This window comes from Camelus dromedarius, chromosome X, assembly GCF_036321535.1.
Source record: "Camelus dromedarius isolate mCamDro1 chromosome X, mCamDro1.pat, whole genome shotgun sequence".
In the NCBI taxonomy this organism is placed as follows: domain Eukaryota; kingdom Metazoa; phylum Chordata; class Mammalia; order Artiodactyla; family Camelidae; genus Camelus; species Camelus dromedarius.
In genome coordinates this window covers 57,444,860-57,463,557 of record NC_087472.1, presented here as the reverse complement: position 1 = coordinate 57,463,557, position 18,698 = coordinate 57,444,860, and the positions used below count along the sequence as shown (strand labels likewise).

General features: G+C 33.5%; 1 protein-coding gene across 3 annotated transcripts in view; it reads right to left on the bottom strand.

Annotated features, from left to right (window-relative positions):
• Nucleotides 1-18,698, bottom strand: part of ABCB7 (ATP binding cassette subfamily B member 7) — a 104,930-nt gene that overhangs the window by 5,690 nt on the left and 80,542 nt on the right. For 2 of the 3 annotated variants that reach the window (XM_064483028.1, XM_064483029.1), the window contains 11 exons: nt 16,535-16,667; nt 15,149-15,417; nt 14,420-14,508; nt 14,240-14,327; nt 13,213-13,387; nt 12,120-12,277; nt 11,384-11,547; nt 11,099-11,228; nt 7,867-8,038; nt 5,031-5,134; nt 3,104-3,211 (listed from right to left, as the gene is read on the bottom strand). In XM_064483028.1, the coding sequence (XP_064339098.1) occupies nt 3,104-3,211; nt 5,031-5,134; nt 7,867-8,038; nt 11,099-11,228; nt 11,384-11,547; nt 12,120-12,277; nt 13,213-13,387; nt 14,240-14,327; nt 14,420-14,508; nt 15,149-15,417; nt 16,535-16,667 (1,590 nt within the window). The remainder of the gene's footprint in view (nt 1-3,103; nt 3,212-5,030; nt 5,135-7,866; nt 8,039-11,098; nt 11,229-11,383; nt 11,548-12,119; nt 12,278-13,212; nt 13,388-14,239; nt 14,328-14,419; nt 14,509-15,148; nt 15,418-16,534; nt 16,668-18,698) is intronic. The other variant, XM_064483030.1, reaches the window with a different exon arrangement.

Genomic DNA, 18,698 nt, shown 5'->3' with positions numbered 1-18,698 from the left:
GGTAAGATTTCATTCTTAAAGAAGAGCTTTCCCTTTCTCCATGATACTTTAAAAAAAGTACCATTATGGAATTACACATTAGTTTTTTACTCAATGTGTTGTAATTCATTAGTAATGTTATTCTTTTAGATGTTCAAATTATCCCACATTTGGCCAGTGGGAAATCGTTCAAAATGGTTCCTGTGTCCTGGTGATATGTCTTCATTAACTTTCCTGCTCCAGATATGGAGTCAATCATTCTCCAAGAAGTCTTAGTTACTTTTAGTAAGGGACAATATTTAGTGTCCAAGATCTAGGTGCTTGTTATACTCATTGCTACTGGGATTTCATATGCTTTTTTTTTTTCACTGAACAGAGTTAGGAACTCTTTCTTTTTCATCATGAACTCATATTGATAATTCTGTTCCAATATAACATTACAAGGTTCCTCTTCTTCTCTTATTCCATATTTGTATCTTTCTTCTCCCAAGTAAGACCACTATTTCTCAAAAACATCTATATATTTACTCATATGCTCAGTCTTATAATATACACAAAATAGTTTCAAAACAGCTACTCCCATGCTATTACCAACAACAAACTTACAAAGTTCAAATTTTCTTTTAGTTATTTTTATCCTTATAATCTATTCCACCAAGGGTAAATAATCAGAGAAATGTGTTCAAAGGTTACTTGGGTTAATTCCATTTTTCTTCTGCACTGTTATGTTATCGATTTGTTATGCAGTTGGTTTAACTTTTTTTCTGTTTGTATTCAATTTCTGATTTCCCCCATCCTTGTTGATTTTAAATTTTTTGAATATATAAAAACAGTAGCATGGTTCAAAAGTAAAAATAATACAAAAAAGTATACTCAGGAAAGTCTTATTTCCTCCCCTATGTCCTCTACCCCTTTTTATCCCCATCCTGTAGGTAACCAATGCCTTTAGTTTCTGGTTTATCCTCTCAGAGTTTCTTTTTGCAGAAATAAGTAAATACATGTATGTTCCCCCCCGGCCATACTCCTTGCAAAAGGTAGCATACTATTTATTCTTTTGCATCTTTCTTTCTTTCACTTAACAACATCCTAGAACTCATGCCATGTAAGTCTTCTTTATTTTTTTTCTTAACAGTATTTTTCCTTATTATAGAAATGCTATATTTTCCAAGACCTCTGATGATACTAATTATATTTTTAAGTTTTCTTTTGCTCTCTACATTGTCTACAGTTTTTATTGTTTTTTCCTGCTTGTTTTAGAAGTCTTCCTTTATTATCCACTGACACTTAAGAATACAGTATTAAAAAAGCTGACTGGAAGCTCTATGTGCATGGGAGTGGGGGTCTCAATTGTTGGATTTCATTATAGGATGATCACATGGGTGCCTGGTTATTTTATTGGAGCCATCAAATATGAATATCTTTTTTTATTATACAAATATCTTTTTTAATGCAGCTACTTTTGTTTCTTCAGAGAAGAATCCTCTATCTGCTAAGGGAAGGAGTGGTAACAGTAGAAGTAATTGGTTGGCAAGGTTCTTAGGGCCAGGGGCGAGAGAGGGTCTGTAATCTTATCCTTTAGTATGTTTTGATTTCCAGTTAATCTCATTTCTCTTTGTTGATGTGTCTGGTAATTTTCTTGTGTCCAGAGCCTGTCTGATTCAATTTCCTGACATGCAAACCTCCAATCTCTTGCCAAGACTGGGAAGGGGCAATCACCAGGTTGCAGCAGGTGAGGAAGGGCCTTAGGAACTCTATTTCTTATGTAGACTTAATATTAATACTACAAGGGACTGGTGACAGAACACATGAGGCTATATTAGTTTCACTAGAAAATAAAAATCTCTAATCTTCATAATCAAGAAATTACAGAACCAACAAATTATAAACATAAAGAGATTTTAGATACAAATGATATGATCAATCCAAACCCCAAGTGACAATATTATGATATAACTGTATGGATACGGTGAACCTCCTGGCATGAGGCAGGTAAGCACATGCCTGTTAAAGTACTTTAACACTTTATAACAAAAGGCTATATATACAATTGGAAAGTTCAGTAAAAAGTACAAAAGAGCAGATTTTATTTCAGATTCTTGAACAGCAACGAGATAACAAAATATATTTACAAAATTTCCCATTTAAGACATTCTGGAACAGTTATACTGAAAAAATCTGTTTTTTAATGAATGTTAGCATTTATTAACAAACCAACAAAAAGACCTAGGGTCTCAAGTGCATAGGTAATGTATAAAGGAAATAAAATATATACTACAGAGCTCAACATCCTATGAAAAATTTTAGTGGCATAAAGAATTCTATCTCAATATAGAAAGTATAAGAGAATGCTTCTTCTCTATTAACTCCCAGTACTAAGGCTTTCAAAAGGATAAAGAAGTGAAGGTTTATTTATTAGAAGGGAAAAATAATCATAGAAAAGGCTGAATGGGAGGTGAAAAACTAAACACTGTTAGAAAAAATCAAATACTAAGCAGGTGGGGATATGATATCCTTACAGAGAGGGGAAAAGAAAAACTATTACAATTTTCAAATCTACCAGTCACAACAGTGGCACTCTGATATGTTCAGAACATTTAGATAATACATTCTTACAGTAATTTCCTCAGAAGAAATAAAGTAGGTTGCTCTTTTCCTTACTTTCCTCATGAGGAAAAAGATAAAATAAAAATGGCCATGTTTGACAATGACCACTTCATTTTATGGTAATTTTCCTTTAGTCATCAATGGTATGTGTAGGTATTAGAAAAATTTAAATATAAAATATGGCAAAGACACTGAGCAAAGATTCTGTACAGAGCAAAAATGAATGTAGAAAAATTATTTTATATACATACTCTTTAAAACTGTTTCTACCATATGAAGGATTTAATGTTTTCCTCATCTAACTTTGCTTTTAAAACTTTAATAATGAAGAGTGAGTTAATACAGTTTATTCATTTTTGGAAGTGGCATGTATTATTTCTTATCAAAAGGAGGTAAAAACGGAATCCTAGCAGGATTCAATCTTATTCAAAGAACACAAATTCTGTTTATTTAAGTTGCTTGTGTTTGTAACAATTCCTAATGTTATTCAAATACTAAACTTTAACATTAAATCTCTTACCTGGTCCAAGACAATGATTTCATCTGCATCAACCACTGTTGACAATCTGTGTGCAATGAAAATAGAAGTTCTGTGCTTGACTGCATCCCTCATGGCACCAAGAATAGTCTGCAAGTTTGACAAGAATAGTAGGAAGGAAAAAAAAATCTATCTATTAGGTAAATGTAAATTAAAATAATCATACATTTCTTAAAAGAATAAATAAAATGCCAGTTAATTTTATATTATATAAATTTTATACCACTACCAATATTTTACCTAATCTAATAATTACAAAGAAGAGAAGAAAATCAATCAAAAAGGGAAGGCAAATATGACCACATTATCATGGAAAAATATAGCTTTAAGATAGGCAACATTTCTTCAAATTACAAAGTTTGGGAGAAGATGGATATTTTCTATACCTAAAAGCAAACAAATAAATACCGATGATGAATCCACTGATATCAAGAGCATTGCCAGATATGATGTTTACCTGGCCAATGAAAGCAAAAATAAAATGAGGAGGGACTCAAGTGATAGGATGCAGAAAATTTAAAAAAATCAAGAAAAGACAGGAGATGCAAAGGGTACAGGAGCATTTGCTTTTCCTTAGTTCAAACTCAGAGGACAGGAACGGCAACAAAGACAACTAACTGTGCATGTTTAACTTGAGGAAACTTCTTTGTCAAAAGCATTCTGACTTTTTAAGGCATTCTAGAAAATACATTTTTGTTTACTGCCTGTAAAATGTAAGAGAGTTGTATATATATTCAGCTATACTTGGAAACCTGAGTCTAAGTACAGCTAGCTAGATGGAAATAGCAGTGTGGGGGTGGGGATATACCTAATGGCTTCCGACAGTTATTTCTAAACATTGTATTTATTAAAGGAATAAAATTATCAGGAATAGATGGTTACCCAGGAAAAGAAGACTGTTTATTTTCTAGGGCAGACTGAAAATCAAGTGCAGGGCCAATTCTAAGAAAAACTGTGATGTTTGTGGGGACTCTTCTTCCTTACTCTCAAGAACTTAAACTGACATTCTACTGATGCTCTGAACCTTTTAAAATGGTCCATTAAAACCTACTAAATCTTCTGGTAACTCATTCCCTTGGGAGGGGGTGTTTCTTTGCTGGCAATGAATGGGTTATGCTCTGTGAGATAATAAAGATATGTGACTCAAATAATGACTGTTGTTAGGACTTTTAGTTTGTCATAAATGTGGATGACACATCTTTAGGTATAAAGTTCTTGTAAGCAGATTCCTATTCTGCCTACAAATGGAGTCTGGTGCAGCTTAAGGCTCCCTTTAAATATAAAAAATTCTCATGCTAAACAATTCACTTAGAAATTAAACTATTTCAAACACATGGCAGATCAAACAGTATGCCCTGAAACTTAACTCTGTAGGTAAATATATGTCATACCTGCTGTATATCAAAATGAGGCCTATCTTTCAATAATAGGTTTTTACTATATATTCAAGTAAAATGTAGGTGAATGGAGGCAACTGACACCACCAACCGATCTTTAGTTCTACATTAAGGGGATTTGTTCATGAAGTTATGATTGCTATTAAGACTTTGGTATTTAATACCAAGATGTTATGAAGTCTAATGTAGTTGTTGGGTAGTACCACAACATCACTGTCATGACATCTTAGTGCTACAATACTTGTGAAATGAATATAAATTGATACCAGCACTGCAGGCTGTGTATGCCTGACCTGCACCTTAGTGAGTTGCTCCATGATAAGGGAAAGGTTTTCTGGTGTGCACACAAACATTTACATGATCTGTTTTAATAAGCGTTAAGTGGTAAAAGCAGAAAGACTAAAACCTTCTTCTTTTGTCAACAGATGAGGTGAATATAGTCATTTTACTGACACTTCCAAAGAAAAAAGTTAAGCAATGTTGAAGAGTTTTATGTTTTCATCATTATTTACCTCTTCAGTAATTGAATCTAATGATGAAGTGGCTTCATCATAGAGAATGACTGGGGGGTCTTTCAAAATGGCTCTTGCGATTGCTACTCTTTGCTTTTCTCCTCCTGGTAAAGAAAATTTTTAGTTTAAGAAAGCATAACATAAATACATAATTTATGTTTCTAGTATTTCCACTGATTATAAACCAAGTAATACTTTCAACGTTTACCTTTACTCCTGATTCCTGTTCACTTTACTCTGTTATAAGTCTTAAGTTAATATATGATATCCTTTGACAAACCATACTCCCTAGAACATAAATGTAATTCTGGATTCTGACTTCATGGCAGGCAAAAAGAATGAGGAGGGGAAGTAACAATTTTGATTCCACATTTATTCCCCTCACCAGAAATATGCTCATTACATATGTTACTTTACATGTACTTTATATTACTTCCCAATGAGCAGCAACCTCAGATAAAAAAATTTTCAGTATTAGAGAATCAACAAAGCCAAAAACAAATTCAACATCTAAAGCCTGAAAACTTGAAGACATTTAACTATGAATATCTAAATTTATCTCTTAACATAAAAAGTAACATTCAGCCAGTATTCACAAAGATTTGGTTTTTTTTGACATAAGCTATTATTTTCACAGCACTCTTCAAAGTTAAGGCTATATACAGGAACCTCTTATTTCACCTTAGTTATTTGCTATGGGTCTTTGGCATAGCAAAATTTTAATACAGAGAGGAAATAGAGACCCACAAAGGTTAACTGATTTGCTCAAGGTCACAGAGCAAGTTCCAGAGGAATCTGGAGTAGACCTGACTAATGCCCAGTTCAATGCTCTTCCTTTCACAATGTACAAGCCCACAATTATTCCTAAATATACTTTAGAGAACATAAAGCAATCCTTCACTGGGACTCTTGCAGGTCTAAGGCCATCAATCTTACATAAAACTATGGTTGGAAGTACCAAAGATGGTGTTTTGCTGAATATGTCCCTTTTGGCATCTTTTCTTGTCTGTTATCCATTAATTTATCAATGTCCAAAAAAATCTGTATTTTTCAGCATCAGTAACCTCTTCAGGCAACAATCTCTACCTGTTGATTATCTGGTACACCAAGTATTATTTCATTTATATCTGCTCTGCAATTATTACCTTCAACCCGTCAGGGGGGCTCCTTATGTCTAATATTAGTGAATGAGTTTATATGCATACTATCCACACTCTTCCTCATTTCATAAATTCAAATTTCTTCTATCAAGGCAGGCACTGTGCTAGAAATAACTGCTTACCTACCTAGCAACGCAGGAGCAGAAAGCTCTAAAAGAAGTGGATACTCAGAGGGAGAACCAGTTTTCACATGTTTCCCAAATTTCTAGTGGAAACCAATCCAGTTTCAATTCTATTCAATAGAATTTTAGAACTTGGAGAAGAAACATTTGCTTGTTCTCTACCAAAATTATTAGCATAGAAGCTAAATTATACATTGCTGGTCTTAAGAGGTCTGGTTGAAAGGAAACAGGTATCAGGTAAGAATAAATTTTCCTTAACCACTCCTACCTTCAAAGGCATACAGAGAGGAAAATAACAATTGGAAAACGGGATGCAGCATAGCTATCTGAAGCAAAATCATGTTTTGAGAGGTCTTGTCTGTATTATGTGACCAATAGAGAAACTCTAGAATTAGCCAAATGGATAAATAATCTGAGGTGTGGGCTAGTTAGTTGGAAACTACTCCTGTGAATAGCAATGGTAAAGTATAAAGGTGGACTGGAATGATGCAGGCATTTTATACTACCAGCTAATGACCAAACAGCTACCACAAACAAACTTAATTTGAAAATAATCTTTGCTTAACGTTTTCTAAGCCTAGATCAAAACTTTCTAATAGACAGAAAATTCCTAGAGAGGAGGTCCCTTTATGCTTCATCTTTTTTAACTCTCAAATCATTTAACATAGTAGCCTGCACACAGTATGTACCTAAATCAATGCTGTGAATAAAGGAAGGCAGTTTGAAGAGAAAACGGGGATTTACTAAAGTTCATGCAGAGTAATCTTCATTCTCTTTTTCTTTACCCCCATACCTAATCTATAGATTTCCTCCCCAAACTAAATCAGAATGAAGAGTAAATGAAAAGTATGCAGTATGTTTATATGAGTTACATTAATACTTTCAGGCATTAGATATCTTTATACTTTTGGAATTCAAATCATTTGGGGCAAAGAAACATTTTTATGGATCATCCAAAAATTCACTCATTTTAGGATAATTCATTATTAAACCTAGTAATTTCATAATTAAACACTCAAATTAAAATGTACAAACTCTAAAATTTACTTGGCCACTGAACCAACAAGGACATGAAAATGAAGTTGGCTGTAAGGAAAGTACAGCAGTTAGGTATATCAATTGTAAGGAGGTCTAAATTATTGAAAACATCCCATAATGATCTAGGAAATTATGAGAAGATACACTATTTACTAGAAAATTCTCCCTACTCTTACTACTTTGCCATGTGAATAATAATCTTGGCTTTCCTTTAATAGTAAGATTATGGCTGATAAATTAACACTGATCTGAGCATGTATCAGCAACTTACTATTAAGTACTTACAGTGTTTGCAGCTACAAGCGAAAAAAAGAGACTTGCATGATTTGAGAACAGTTACTTCTGGGCATGTCGAATTATTTACACTGATGGACAGGAGACCGGGTACTTTGTCTAAAGTGACTGAATGAGCACTAGGTTTGTACTCTGTCTTTACACCTTCTACAAAATGGCTCTGACAAATAAAAGTTTGAAGGAAGTATGTAAGTGGAGGTCAGGTCTAAAATCTTCGATTACCTGAAAGCTTGAGTCCTCGTTCCCCTACTTGGGTGTCATATCCATATGGCATTCGAAGAATTGCATCATGGAGTCCAGCTAATCTTGCCACTGCATATACTTCCTCAGGTGAAGCATTGATGTTTCCATATAAGAGGTTGTAGTAAATGGTATTATGGAAGAGGACAGCATCCTGGAGCAGATTTATATATAAACACATACATATATATGTTCATTATAAAAAAAATTCAAACAATAGTAAAGACATAGAGGCACAAAGAGTAAAACGTGATTTTACCCTTTCATCACCCCCTCATGCCTATAATCCTATTTCCCTCCCCAGAGTTAATCACCATGACAACTTGTTGTGTATCATTCCAGACTTTTTCTGATGCATTTATATGCCTAAATATACACTTTTCACCTCCAACACAAGTGGGGCCATACTATTATTCACAAATTGCTGTTTTCACTTAATATATCTTGGTGACTATTCATGTCAATAACAAAAACCTATCCCATTCTTTTTAACAGTTGTATGATACCAAGAATGTATCATATTTATCTTATCCATTCCTCTATTGATGGATATTAATATAGTTTCCAAATTTTTGCTACTATAAACAATATTGAAGTAAAATATCATTGTATATTATGATTTTGTACACCCATGTATTTCTGTAAGGATTCCAGAAGCAGACTGATGAGTTAAAAGGTAAGCACCCATTTATCCTTTGATAGTATTGCCCAACTGTCTTCCAGAAATGCTCAAATAGCATACACACCAATCAATAGTGTATGAAAGTGGCAGGTCCTCATATCTTCAACAACCCTGGATATTAGTAAGTGTTAGTTGTTGCTACTTTTAAGGGTAAGATGTGCTCTTTGTTTAAATCAGCATCTCCCTAATTAAGAATAAAGCTGAATATGTTTTCATATGTTTCTCAGCAGCTTTTAAATTGGACTTAAAACATAGAAAACAAAGAATTTATGTACTATAGGTTTTTCTGGAGAAAGTTCACTACAAGTATTCATTTGATATTTCAACTTATTCTGACATGGCACATTAAAGCTTATTTACTTAAAGTGAGCACCCATCTCACACTTTTCTTTCAGTCTCCAATGGTTGAAAGGCAACAGTTAGTAAGATGACATAAAATGACTCTATTAGCTCACATTAACCAGGATACTCAATAAAGATCTCCTTTAACATCATAATCAGCCCCAGAGTTTCAGATATTATTTCAAAGAATATTTTAATAATTTTTACACCTACTACTAATATAAAATTTTCTTGTATTGAGATAGTACTTAAACCCAATGAGCTTAAACTTCTACAAAGAGAAAATACTTATTTTAAAATATTTTATATTTTATATTTATATTTAGAAAAAAGTTAAGCAAATGTCAACTAGAAATTTTGAAAATACAAATATAAGATAAAATAAAAATTAATAATCCATAATCCCACCATTCAGCAATAACTATTAACATGTTGGTGTATTTTCTACAATCTTTTTTTCTCTTAACATGTATTCATTTAATATAAAATTGAGATGTTACATTTTGTTTGGTATCCTCTTTTTTAACAAACTTTGTATCTGAGTCTCTTTCCATGACACTCAATATTCTTTACAAACATGGTATTTATAAATGACTGTATGATATTTTATCTTATAATAATTTAACCATCTACTTATCGTTGGACTTTATAGTTTCCAACTTCTGTTATTATAAATAATGTCATAATGAACAGCTTTGCATATAAAAATCTGCTTACGTCTCTGTTGATTTCCTTACTAAAACTTACTATTAGCAGAATTACTGGAATAAAGGGTATAAATATTTTCCAGACTCTTGCTACTTATTGCCAATTTGCTCATCAGGAAAGCTATATATGTCTTCCAGCAAAATAGACTGGCCATTTTACACAGCTTTGCCCAAACTAGATACTATGAATTTTAGAATCTTTACCAATCTGATAGGTGAAAAATGGTATCCCATTGTTGATTTAATTACCAAGACTTCTAATGAGGATGAGCCTCTTTTCTTTCATTTATTGATCATGTATATTTTTCCTTAGTGAAAAAGTATTTTATTTTTCAAAAGGATGAGGATAATTGTTATACAGTCCAAGAGAATAGCAGGAATCAAGTTACATGGATGAGGACACTAAGCCCTAAGTAGCCACAGCCCAGAATTCAGTTCACTTGATATATGGTTTAGGTCACTGCTTCTCAACATATAGTCTACAAATCATCTCTGTTTGAATCACACAAAAGGCACATTCAAAAATGCAGGTTTATGGGGCTGACACGGCCCTCCTAAATCAGAACTAAGGTGTGTGAAAGAGAGTAGGAATTTCAATAATCGCCCTATGTGATTTCATACACATTAAATTTGGGATTCTCAGTGAAAGAAACGACAGGGCAGAATGGTATGTGCTATATCACCTGGGGGACCTTTTACAAGCAACATCACTGTCTGATCCCTTTCTTCAGTTCTTCCAGGGATTTGGTTCTGATTCTAGGCTGCAACTAACGCCCAGGTCTCTCTACTGGTTTTCAGCATAAGAAAAACTCACATCCTACAAGGTTATCTCCTTATCTTCTCAGATCTTACTCTGAACTTACGCTTCCCCCTAAAATTATTCAGCAAATACTTGTTAAATGCTCACTATGGGTCAGGCACTGTGCTTGGTACTAAGGGGACAGTGGTGAATAAGGTATACCAGCTTGAAGTTGGCAGTCAAACTGCCTTGTAATTTTTATAAATTTATTATGTCAAAAACTGTTCAAAATTAAAATAATAGTTTTCATTTACTGAACAATTATGTGATGGACATTGTACTTGGTGCTTTATACATATTATCTATAATTCATAATAATTCCGTCCTATATGAAAAATGGTATCCTTATTTTACAGGAGACTGAGGCCTAAGACCACAGAACTTATAAAGGCTGGAGCAGGGCTTAGAATACAGTTCTGTATGATTCCAGTCTGGACTCTTTCCTCTATATTATGCTATATTTCTATGGATTAAAAAAACCCTTTCCATCATGAAGATTTTACATTCAGGGTTTTTTTTGTTTTTTTTTTTTTTGTCTTTTTGGTAACAGAATATGGCCTGTAGGGTCTAACACTTCCAACTTCATCAGCATATATTGACTCCATGGATTCAAATTATTCTAGTAAATGATCCACTAACCCAATAAATCTTCCCCCAAATAGGTTTTTTCTTTTTTGAAAATACCTGAGGTACCACTCCCACTGCCCTCCGAAGGCTTTCCAGGCTCACATCTTGTATATTTTGACCAGCAAGGTAAATGTTACCCTTTTGAGGCTCATAGAAGCGAAACAACAGCCTCACTATTGTGCTTTTCCTGAAATTGGAGACAAGGAAAGGTTATATAGCTCCTACTGGCACTAGGGAACCCCAATTTTAAACCACAAGTAATCATTTTATTATGATAAAAAATATTACATTGGGAATCATCAACAAATGATGCAGAATTTTATAAACAACTAAATTACCCACCCTGACCCACTACCTCCTACAATGGCCACTTTCTTTCCTGCAGGGACTTCAAAAGATATTCCACCAAGGACTTTTTGCCCCTCAATGTATTCAAAATGCACATTATCAAAAGCCACCGTAGCTGTTTGTGGTGTGATCTGAAGGGGGGATGCCATCACTTTGTCCTAGCAGGGAAGAGAAAAAAAAAAGCCACTTTACACACTGCCTAGAGTACATTATGCAAATAATTTTCTAATTCACAAAGAGAAAAAGGAAAATAATGAGGAAGGAGGAGGTTTATAAGTGGAGTTAGACCAGTTCCAAGCATGCTTTTAAAGATTTCCTTTTCTTACTCCTCACTGGTGAGGGGAAAAATTCTGAATGCTTTGATTTCTGATCAATTTGTTTTAGTGGGTAAGAGAGATGGTGGACAGGGGAGAAAGGAAGTTGAAAACGTGAGGAGAGGCAATCACATTTTATATCATTATTAGCAAAAGTAAATCAAGGGCAAGTACAAATAACTGCAGTTAACAAAATTTAGTTTCTAGGTAGAGTATTCTTTGCTAATACTGTTAAGGTTTCTAAACATAGAAGTAAAAGCTATAACAACCCATTAATAATACACATGATAGTCCTAACTCCCACAAAAAAGATACTGATTTGCTAATGTGGTGATATAAGAATATTCCCCTTGAATAATCCTATCAATGGGATGATACTCATATGATTTTTAAAAAGTACTAAATAGATTACTTACTTTAATCCTGGTGTCTATCTTAAGTAGAGTAAACAAGGTGTTCATATCTATGAGTGCTTGTCTAGTTTCTCTGTATACAGTTCCCAGAAAGTTAAGGGGTAATGAAAGCTGAAAAAGCAGTCCATTCACCATTACTAAATCTCCAACGGTAAGGGTACCTTAATATGAAGTTGTAAAAGAAAAAAAAAAGGATATTTTAGATGTCATGAACTTTTCCAGTTTAAGATAAGAGAAGTTTATAGTCTATTAATCTGAAATACAGTTCAAAATGTATATAATCAGCAACTCTTAGGCCTACTCAAATTTCAAAGCATTTTAATCCATGATTTAGGAATATAGTGAACTAGATACATGATAAGTGGAATGGGAAAAGCCCAGTCATACACTACATATAATATATAAGAAAAAGAGAATAGTTTAAGGACAGAAATGGAAGGCTGAAAACCTCTCCTTTCTTCCTAAGACACTAGCAAGTTCCTTGTAATACAAAATAGAATTTTTTAAAGTACATATTTAAAAATTGGAGCAAATAGTTATCATGATTGGGAATGATAAACTATGTATTAAGGTCACAGTGAATGAATGAATTGTAACTGAGTAGGCAGGTTACAGAAAAGAGGCACAGATATTTACTTTTGAAATGTTTTGCAAATGAATAACTAATAGAAAGATGAAAAGGTTACCAGTAATTTTTTAAAAAGACTGCTTGCACTTTAGTCATTTGCACTAAACACTAAATTAATTACATTGCTTTCCAGGTCTACAAGACAAAGTAGAAATATTAGATGCTAAAAAAAGTTACACCTAAAAGAATCAAGTTATAGGCCCACAAACAGTAATCCCAAACAATGACAGAACCACCACTAAACTTGCAGTGTTAAACAAAAGGAAGTTAAAAAAATTATCATACAATCAAAAACACATATTCTGATACAAAAAGGAAAGTACTTTCCAAAGATATTATAGCACCTTATCGAATATGCTTTATAATTAAGACTAATATACATATCCTTTCATTAATCTTCATAACGGTTAAGTAAATCATCTACAAATGTGAAAACCACAGATCCATTACCTGCCACAATTCCCTTACCTGCCATAATTCCCTGACTGGCGAGCACCATAATGGCTGTTAAACCAATACTGAAAATAGCACTTTGACCAAAATTCAGCATAGCCAGAGTAGAGGTACTTTTCAATGAAGCAGTCTCATATGTCTTCAAAAATTCATCGTATCTTTGTGCTTCATAATTTTCATTATTAAAATACTACAAAATATACAAAAATAGTAACTATATATAGGTGTAATTGGAATTTATTCCCTTAAGTAATTAGTATACTTTCCATGAGACTTTATGTACAGATACAATTTTGTACTGCGTACTACATTTTGAAAACTGACTTAGAATACATGGGACTATGGTACTTCTGTAGTTTTCCACAATGAACTATATTTGAAAAGTCCATAAAATTCATCCCACAAACATTTACCAAATATCTAGTTAATTTAAACCCAGATCTAAAAAAGCTGTCAATGGTACTTCCCTCACAAAGCCTTCCCTTGATCCCCTGAGACTCTGAGTTGACAGTTCTCATTGCTCCGACCACATTATGCCTTCTTGAGTAGTCACCTGCATACTTAACTCTTCCAGTGGTCAGCAAATTCTGAGAGGGCAAGGATTAAATACTAACCACTTTTTTTTTAACCACCCTCTCCCATCACAGGACTTAGCAAGGTGCTTTGCACACAAGAGGCATTCAGTAATATTTGTTAATGGAAAAATGAACAAATAAATGAAAGAATTAATGAAAAGCACTATGTTAGGCACTATGAAGGATAGAGTCAAGAACTTAGCGTGCACTCTGAATCAAGATGCTAACTGTACTGTCACCACTTATAAATTAATTCAGAAGGTAAAATTCTGATGGTACTACACAAAAAATGTGATAGAAAGGGCAATTTCTAAACAAAAGGAAAATAATAAAGTAGTATTATTTCATCAGATCTAGAGATCCTATACTAGTCTGAAGCTCTGACTTACAACACCTATTATATTTAATGGCAGAACAAATCTAAGTGCAGTGTGAAAGGAAGAAAAAAGCAAAATGAAACATATTACCTTCACAGTTTCATAGTTCAGCAGTGAGTCTATGGCAGCATTACCTGCATCATTATCTGCTTTGTTCATTTCTATTCTAAATTTAGTTCTGTAAGACAAAGATTTGCATAGGCATGGAACGTCTGCTATAAAAGCATAACTAAATTCCGAACCTTGACTGACCTCTGGGGAATACCTTACCTCCACCGTGTGATGGCAACTGTGAATGCTGTGTATGCACCAAGTGTCCCAAGGGTTACCAATGCAAACTGGGCACCACATCTATAATACTGGAGAAGGCAAAAGAAGGAATGGAAACAGTCATTGTTCTTGCCAAATAGTTCATAACATAGAACAGCATATCTCAAAGATTTTAATTAAAAAATATGTTGGTGTGAAGTTGTATAAATGAAAAATTGAGTGAGAAAACAAACACCTTAGAAAATCTACTTTAGGTTATAAGGAAGAAACCAAACTGCACTTGTCCCATTGATACTATTGTCAAATGCTTGTAATAAAATTGGTGCAATGAGCCTCAAGAGGAATAAAATACATATATACACATATTGTAAAATATGAAATTGCCTAAAATGTTATGAATGGTGAATAGAAAGAAACCTAGATAATCTGAGCACAGCAGTCCAAAGTCATATACCATAATATCTGCTAACAAAAAAATTGCAACCACTAGTTAAGTGACTGATCTATGTGTAGAAATCAGCAGCTCTTTACAATAACAACATGATAAAGACTTGAACACAGTCCCTTGAAGCTTGTGGCAAAATAATTAAATGAACTACATAATCCTTCTGGCACCATGGAATTTTGCTTTCAAACCAAGGACATATGATATTACAAAAGCTTCAAGTACTAAAATGATACTAACAAGAATGTAAGACAAAAGCTTGCTATGAGAAATGTTTTACTTACCAAAACACCACTGACAAGTGTCACCTCAAACATGATAGGAAGAAGATTAAATACTAAAGCACTCAGGACAAAACTGATACCCCTTGTCCCTCTGTCAATAGCCTTTGATAAAGCTCCTGTCTGTCTGCTTAGGTGGAAAGCCAGATCCAGGTTGTGAAGATGGAGAAAGACATTTTTGGCTATTCTTCGGATTGAATTTTGGGCTACCTTGCCAAATACTGCATTTCGAACTTCATTAAAAAAGGCAGCTCCGGCTCTTGATACACCATCTAACAATACATTCAAAAGAAAAAAAATGGGGTGTAAAAACATTAGAATCGTTGGAATGTAAAAACAAGGGCTCAGAAAATGTGCAGTGAACACATATATCACAAAATACTTACACTAAAAGAAACCTAGAAAGCATGTAACCTACTGAGTACCAACCTTTCCACCACCATGAAAACCTTTGTTATTCCCCCCCCCCCCAGATTCCAGAAGTTGAAAGATTTTTTTTCAAGTAAATACTTTTAATAAATGGCAGCCCATAAAGCCTCATTGTGGATAAATGTACAGTATCTGTTGAGGTTTTCTGATCTAATTCAACTCCCACAAATAACAAATGATAAAATTGAGATCCTAAAAAATCCAAGTGCTTTGACTAAAGCATGCCCCAACTCAAGTCTGAGTCTCATCAAGTATCCTTTCTACTACGTGGGGACACAAAGCATCATACACTATTTTTTACAAATTGTAGACTTGTATTATGGTTACTGAATATAATTTAATAAAGCATTAATACACACATATCATTATTTAGCTATTTCCTATTTAACAGCTAACAATAACAGCAAGAAAATAACTAGCCTTACTAAAAAGATATCTTATAAGGAGCCTAACAATTACCAGTGGTTGTTAAACTACTATATATAGAATAAACAACAAGGTCCTACTGTACAGCACAGGAAGCTATACTCATATCTTATAATAAACTATAATGGAAGAGAATATGAAAAAGAAATATACATGTATAACTGAATTACTCTGCTGTATACCAGAAACTAACACATTGTAAATCAACTATGCTTCAATTAAAAAAGTATTAAATTCAGTCAACCACTAAAAAAAAAAACAAACAACAAAAAAGAAGTGGCTGTTATGAATGTAATGTCTTATTTCATGTTATTATTTTCTAGAACTTAGAAAATGAGATAGTTATTACAGAATTTTTAGAAAGTATATTATATGAAGAATCTTTAATAAAGCACATAGTAAAAAAAATCTCACATAAGACAAACATCCAAAATGTTAAGTTGTGTTTGTGGTGAAAAGGTCTAACACTCAAATACGATGAAACCCTCTTGAAGAAAGTCAACACCTGTAGACAGATTAAAGAATCACACATACAGCCAATCAGAACTGCCGTTGCCATGGCTGCAACTGTATTTGGTGCATCACTCAGGTTCAGCATGTTTCCTGACATCTGGTTGAGGCTGTCTACAGCATATTTAAACATAAAGGGAACCACAATATTCATGGCCTAAAAACATAAAAGCAGCAATTACTTATCATATGCAAATTATTTATTAATAAAAGTACAAATATTTACCTTAAATTAGTATTTATGAGAATGTTTAGACATTAACCATTTACTAGTATTGAAATGATTTCCCCAATTTATAAAGATAAAACCTTTGGCAGTGGGAGAGCTGTCATTTCAGGACTCCTACCTTATACTAACTGCCATGTTAATATTCATTTACAAGCTATGTGCATTAGTCAAAAGCTCCTAACCCAATGAAATCACCCCAATCATCCACTCCAAAACACTTTCTCCGTTAAATAAAATCCTACTCTGTGCTCATGGCACTTACAGCAAACTGCCTTATATTGTAGTTACTCGTGTATATATTTTTCTTTCTGACTAGATCCTTGAAGGTCTGTATCACATTCCTCTTTCTGTCCCACTTATACTGAGTACAATGCTTTGTATTGTATAATAGGTATTCAATAAATATAAGTAAAATCATTTGTTCACCAAAATAATGGTAAAACTGAAATTATACAGTGAAAAGGATCTCAAAAGTTGATAAATTACAAATATCTGTGGCTGATTCACCACTATAGGGGTTGGGGAAGACAATGACAGATCTATTTGCTCCAGAAAAAAATTCCCTTACTCCAATACCATACAAACAACCCAAAGAATACCAAACTAAGTTTTCAAAAACCAACCTATTGCTCCATGAGAATATACCAAAAAAAAATGAGGGGTATAATGCTTTCATATATTCAATAGAAATTAGTCAATCACTCACATTTCACATTTCCTGAAAAGTTATAGTATCAAAAACACCAACCATCATTTAGGAACAAGAAGTTGGTAAGACTGCCAGTTTTCTTTGAAGAAATTAAATTCATATACATTAATAACATGTGAAAAAATTCTGTAGGGCTTAACAAAGATACTGAAATCCCAGTTCTTGTTAATGTTCCATTATTATGTCATTCATCATTCTTGAACATAAAGAATTTATTGTCAACAAGCTTAACTTTAGCTACAACTGACAGGAGCTACGTAAATCTTACCCATCAAGATTTCAAAGTAAGATACAAGTGCCTTAGCAACCAAGCAGGTGCTACAGTATTCAACAATATCGTTAAAATACACAGCAGATGTTGGAAAACTCTTAAGAATGTAACACTATGGAATACTTTCCTTAAAACTTTAAGATTTATAACTTCCAAATAAAATCTAATAGAATAGCAGGTTTCAAGTATTATAAATTTCTCAACTCGGATTCCCATATAACCATATACCCTCAGGCTCTTGCTTCTACTTGAAATGGTCTCCCTACCCGATTTACCTCTCTACTTCTATGTTCTTCAAAACCCACTTTGAATCTCATTCCCATCATGATGCCTTCTTTGAAACCTGCAGCCCTTTGGGCACGTTCCATTTTTTAACTCCTCTTTTTTACAATTTATACCTCAGTATTTATAATTTTTTATTATATATTTATCATTCACTTTGTCTGTAGTTGCATGTATATGGATAACTCCTTTCCAAAGCAGAAACCTTTTGTGGCAAAACAAATGTTTTGTAAACAAAAGCTATTATGAGTCAGATATGGTGCTAGGTAGCTTTCACAAAGGTGAGAGCTGAATGAAATAACAATTCTGTGAAATGGGTACTACCCCTATAATTGAGAAAACTCAAGTTCCATGAGGTTTAATGACTTGTCTGGTAAGCAGGAGAACTAGAATTAAAATCCAGGTCTGCCTTAAAACAGAATTTTTTTCCAGTATACCACAGCCATATCAGCAGCTTATATAGCAGGGACAACATTACTTTATTACTTTTGCACTCTAAAATGGATGCTCTCAAATGCACTGCTTAAGTCAGCTACACTCAAAAAGTATGGCACAAGTATTTAAATAAATTTGAACAGATTCCAGGTTTTCCATATAAGGCCAAATCCCCTCACTTATACTGTAATACACTTTTTCTGAGTGGGAGAAAAAGTGATAGTTACAGATAGCGTGTAATTCTCACAACTCACAGCCCATT